General features: G+C 44.9%; 1 protein-coding gene across 3 annotated transcripts in view; it reads right to left on the bottom strand.

Moving 5' to 3' along the window:
* Positions 1 to 3,289: 3,289 nt before the first annotated feature.
* Positions 3,290 to 6,000, bottom strand: part of LOC122389615 (phosphoglucomutase-2-like) — a 66,427-nt gene continuing 63,716 nt past the window's right edge. For all 3 annotated transcript variants that reach the window (XM_043381803.1, XM_043381802.1, XM_043381804.1), the window contains exon 11: positions 3,290 to 5,417. In XM_043381803.1, coding sequence (XP_043237738.1) covers positions 5,315 to 5,417 — 103 coding nt within the window. In that variant the 3' untranslated portion in view covers positions 3,290 to 5,314. The remainder of the gene's footprint in view (positions 5,418 to 6,000) is intronic.

Here is a 6,000-nt window from a genome sequence, read left to right as displayed (position 1 = left end):
GTCGTGACCCGTCTCCCCGGTCTGCCGAGTACTGTCCGGTCTCTGTTACTATTCTCGGCCAAGGCCGCAGCTCAGACCGGTAGGCAAGACGCCGAAAATAGCGCCATTCACGGAAACGGGCTGCAACTGGTAAACACTACGCCATTGTAATTCGGGGTATACCTGGTACGGATCAGCTAAAACTGGAGCTGGTTTCGGGAAGGCATTGAGTTCATGGGGCTCCTTCGTCACGCGTGCAGCTAAGACAATCGTAATCCCGACAGCACGGCGGAACTGAATGCACTGGCGACTCCAGCCGGGGTTGCTGAAGTGGGAGACCGCCAAAGAGGCTAATTGACCTCTCTGTAGGCCAAACGGCTAGAAACTACGCCGAATGGTTTGGGCCACGTATTCCCTATCCCAGGGCTCTGTTGTGTACGAATTTCAAGCGAACCCGAGGCGCTCCGAATCTGGACTGAATCCGGGCTGTCTTGACGGATATAGAACTAAAAACTATGCTAAAAACACCAGTACGGCGGTTCAAATTTTAGTAAGTGGATAAGCACAATAGCGGAGGCGGAATTAACACTGTGAAGAGCCGTGCGCGAGTTAATGGCATGAAAATGAACCATTGAAAACGTGCGGCATTGCTGTTCAAACGGCACCTATGCCATGTTTTCAAGGAAGTAAATAGCGACCATGTCACTTGTCACAGTTTAGATATTGTCAATACGCGCATTTCAGATGCAGTAAACTGTTGACATACGGCAAACACCGTCTCCGAGCATGATTCAAATGAATAACTTCACGTATATTTAGACAAAATATGTGTGCAATCTGGAATTCGTGATCGCCAGAAGGATATGTAGCTATCCTTAAGTCCTTGGTTCTTTATAAGTACCTACTTTCATCATCCGTACAATGAAACGTGCTTAAAATAGCCCATTCAGGCAAACACGATAACAAAAATTAGCCCTTAAAATATGTCCACCGCAGCCGGATTTACATGACCTTTTGACGAGCTACGACCTATAAATAGATTTCAAATGCATTCTTTAATGCATTGCTCAAATGTATTTGAATGTACATTTACATGTAAGGTGTAAATGTACATTTTGAATGTACATTTACACCTACCAGTCTTTTAGGGAGAGGCGGGAGAATTGGGACGCAGGGGAATAGGGACACGCCAATATCTTAAAAAAGGACAGCATCCTTGCACGATTATTGCCTTTACCTTTTGATTCTATGTGTCATGCAACGATGGGAAGCCTCAGCAACCCTTTTGTGGGCGTCGTTTGGGCTGTGCTGGCTGAACACCAAAAAACTTGTTTTTTCGAGTGCTATTCTGAGTTGTCTGTGCATTGCATATGACAAACTATCTTTCTTTCAACATGTTACGATGTTAGATTAACACCGTCCTTATGCGATTGCTAGTTTGTATGAACACGCTCTGTAACTGATAAATGACAAAAAAATGCGTGATTTGTTATGGCGGTGTTGTGGGAGAATAGGGACACCAAATGGTAAAAACGGTTAAGTGGTACAAAAAGATGTGTTTTTACCTTCGTGTTTTGGAAGCGATTGCAGCTGCACCCTTAACCACAAATACATCAAAACGAAGACCAGAAAGTCTTACTCCGGTAGGAAAATGTGCATTTTATGGGAACATCGTAATCGTGAAAGACAATCCCGCGGCCTTTAACGAAACAGATAGTGTGAAGATAAGTTCCAATGTATCAAATGATTGCCTAAGACATAGACACGACAAATAATTCGAGATAAAGTCATCCCAATACCCAATTTTTATATGTCCCAATTCCGCTTCGTGTCTGTCCCTTGTCTCCTTGCATGTGTCCCTACTCCCTATTCTCCTGAAAATGAGTGTTTTTGTTTTTGTTCACATATAGCTACATCATTGCACAGGCTCGCTATTTTATGATGGCATAATGCAGAGAAATGGTGGACCTTTTATTGGTGCTGCACAAAGCACCTTGGCTACAATACTTGCCAAATAATACCTCAATGAACATGGCCTGAGAAATAAGTCCCAATTCTCCTGCCTCTCCCTACATATTTAAACAGCGGTGTTGATTATTATATGCATCACACAGGAAGAAGATAAGTCATAAAACAAAAAATACAACAAAGTGAACCACTAAACCGTTCGTCGGCTTATTAGGGTTACGATTTTATATTGTCTACATTTTTCTTGCGCACCATGCTTTCAATGTCCTATGCATTTATCACTGCTTTACATTTCAAAGCCATGGATGTAAATTAACTCTGCACACCGAACATATTAATCAAAGCCTACAAAAATAACTGATTTATCACCGACAAATACAACACACCATCAAATTGCGGCGAATGCAGCTGACGTCTTAATCAGCACACCAGTCGCCCTGCGCTGTTGAATCTACGTATGTACAGGTCTCGCGGGTATTAGCGGTAGGTTTTGCAGTGCACCTAGAAAATTTAGTGTACTTCAGGCTAGCCTATATCTTCGTCGTCTTAAGCTTTTAAGTGTTGAAGATGCGATCGACTTGTTGGTTCACAAGCCGGCCATGATCGTGTAAAATGGCTTCATCGTAGATCGATTAGTTTTTGAGATATAGCCGGAAATGTAAAAGTGCAAAACCTACCGCTTAATCTCGCGAGAGCCGCACATAACAATGTTGAAACGATGTACTTGAAATGAAACTTTGTTTGGAAAATTAAAAACTTCCCTACAGCGTATACAACTAACGGTGTTTCGAAGAAACACCATGAACAAACGCCATAGCTTTACATAGATTCGGTCAGATGACAGAAAGGACGGGCAGTACCTGATAAGTGATAGCTGTCCCTCGCGAAATCTACATACATTCCGACACAGCGCCCCCCCCCCCCTAATTGTTAAAAAATGTTGTTAGGCCAATTAATTAGTGTGCATGATAATCACAATGCTTTCAACCGGAAATTGAGTACTGTTTGCCTCAGAGAAAATGGCAAAATCCGAGATGACAAATACCTCCTTTTATGCTCGTCATGAAAAACAACGCTCAAATTTTGCATCACCTAGATTTTCGCAGGATTGCATGGCTAATCCTTTGCGGTTAACGTTCCAAATGATCACTCTGCGCAATTGGTGTGGTGTGGTTACAACACTACCATGGGCGGTGTGCTGTGGCGATAATACGAAAAAAACATCGCTGCTAATAATACTGTGCTCCATCCATACCTCCAAAAATATGTTAATGTCCCCCAGCCAGCAATCACATTAGAGTAACTCAAGATGTTCCTTTTCGCTTCAGCCAAGACGCACTAATGCACATCAAATTGTGTATTCACATCGCCAAAAGCCATTTCAAAGCCACCATCATTTGCGATGACCGCACAAAAGCCGGGACCGGACACGAGGCGTCACGGGATGGATTGGGTAGCGTACTACAGTGAAGAGGCAGTCACGCCGAAGGGGCGACTCACGGAGACAGACTCACTGACACGAACTCACAGCGATAAGCTCACGGAGATTAAATCACGGAATCGGCAAGACGCTGTGTATGTGTATATTGTGTACGCATGTGCAGATTGACTAGGTCAGACAATGCACTGACGAAACAGTATGCGACACAGCGCGCTAGCTCCAGAAAACTTCACAAAAACAAATCCGGCAGAGACCGATCGCGGCGGCGGGGAGGTCAAGGCGCGGGTCATTTCGACCGACGCATCGCCAACAATTCAAAACGCGATCAGCTCCACATCACTCAAAAGATACGCCGATACACTGACTGCGAGCTAAATTCAAACGTTAAAACGCTGACCCTTCTCGACCCCATCGGGCGTGCCAGGCATCGGTGGCTACTGATAATCTGACAAGCACCGCGATGGAGGCAATACCAAGCGATCGAACTCTTCTGCTTTCACAATGTTTCATTAACCAATAATGGAACGACAGCCTTTCCAGTTACACTCATGCGCACGTTTATTTTATGGCACGGCTTAACTTATGGCCTTAATGAGGTTTTAGTCGCCTTGTTCTTGCGACGTATTATTGAGACATCAAACATCCAGAGCAAAACACATTTTTAAGGACACCAAATAAGGATTTGCCAGTTTGGAGGCCAGCTTGACAATCCATCACAACGCAGGTCATTTGCAACGAACGGTGATACCAGATGCAACGCATCACGCATCACGAATGTTAATTAATTAATTTATGAAGTTAATTGGATGGCGATCTCATTGTTGAACATTATATAACAAACCTAGGGCAAACTGTCCCCGTAAATTGTAAACTGACACACATCCCTTTAGAATAAGCCCGCATTTTATAATGTCACGCAGCGAAACAGCCAACCGACCACTGACTCCTAAATGACTAGGCCCAAAGCGTTTTACATTGCGAGCTTATCAAAGTACCAAAATGATCTGCAGGTCAGCATATCACCTGACGGCAGACACCTTCATCAAACGGAAACGCATATGGAATGTTTGTCAAAGTGCAATGAATTTACCTCTTAATTTTAATGAGAACCACACAATATTTTAGACAAAACGGTACATACAGTCAATTACGACCAAAAGGTAGGTCCGTAATAAAATACTTTTTAATAATAGCGGAATTTAAAGTAAAAGAATATGCGAAACGCAGAATAGGTTGGCTTTTTCTGTGACCAATATCCAGCGCTACTATCTTACTACTAAAACTGGGAGAAACACTTTTCATCGGCATTCCACAAGTGCTAATCGACTAGTGGCATAACAAGGTTCGCCATTTTGATCTCCAGCACTATGTTACACACGATATGAAATAGCAGCTCTAAACGACGTGACAGAAGGACTAAACGAAGTTAAGAAGATACGATTATACACCCGTCCTTAGCATCATGTCAAACCACCTATGCTTACGAGATAGCCTTGTCAGTTTTTTTTTTTCGACAAGCAGCATGGATTAGAGCTCAAAATCCCAATTAATGAGAGACAGTCCATTAACAACAGAAGAGCCCAGAGCGAAATATCGACAGGCGGTTAGTACTCGCAGTTAATACCGATTCAGAATCGGAGCGACTCGGAGCTGGAAGCCGACATTATCAAGCAAAAGCACAGCTACGCAGAAGACGAAATGCCACAAAACACTGAACTGCACAGCTCTATCCGAAAACACCGTTTGATTTCATCATCAACTCAGAGAAGACGCTATGGCGGATAGCCTGCTAGCGGGCAGCCTCTAGGCGCATCACTAGCTATGGGGGCGGTAAGCACCTACTGCGCCGCTCCCCCGTACGGCCGGCGCGGCGCCGCGCGCCGTTCACCCGTCTCCCCTGGGCCGTCCCAGTGCCGCCCGGGCCGCTCACTCCTTCCTGGCGATGAGTCCGTTCTGCTCGGGCTGCATCAGCTCGTCCACCATGGCCGCCACCAGAGCGTCCAGCTGCCGCTTCACGGCGTCACGGTCCCTGAAACACGGCCAGACACGACCTCTGTCAGACAGGCGCACACTGGCCTGCTATGCAGCGACGACAGTAAACCTAAAATCAGGGATATACTTGATCATACCGCCAATGCCAAGAAAAGGCGATGAAAAGAAGGGAATGATGCGGGAAATGTCAACAAAATACATTTTATGTAAAGACCCAATTGCAGACCTGGTAGCTAGGAGGACGTGGTTTCATGCCTCAGTCTGGCAAAGGACCGGAACAAGACGTCGAGCACTGGGTTAACGACCTCAGGACGCAATAATTCATCATCACTCAAATATTATGCGGTTTCAGCCTGTGCGGCGTTACGCAACAGAGCACATGATTTTGACCGTGACCAGTGCTATAATACAGGTAAGCGGCTGGACATTGGCATGTCTAGATCGTACCGCGCACATTAATTCAGTTTATTTCGAATTCAATGATACACTCAGTACCAATAACATTACACCCACAAAAGACACTATTATCTCCACGCACGTGCCTACAATACCATACATCAGCGCATATTGCATGCTTGAATGCGCAGTCTAATCGGACAGTGCCCCAGGGCGTGAGTATA

The sequence above is a fragment of the Amphibalanus amphitrite genome, unplaced genomic scaffold, assembly GCF_019059575.1.
Source record: "Amphibalanus amphitrite isolate SeventyFive unplaced genomic scaffold, NRLGWU_Aamphi_draft 000365F_arrow, whole genome shotgun sequence".
Lineage (NCBI taxonomy): Eukaryota > Metazoa > Arthropoda > Thecostraca > Balanomorpha > Balanidae > Amphibalanus > Amphibalanus amphitrite.
Note: the sequence above shows the minus strand (reverse complement) of the source record. Positions and strands in the feature narration are given on the sequence as shown.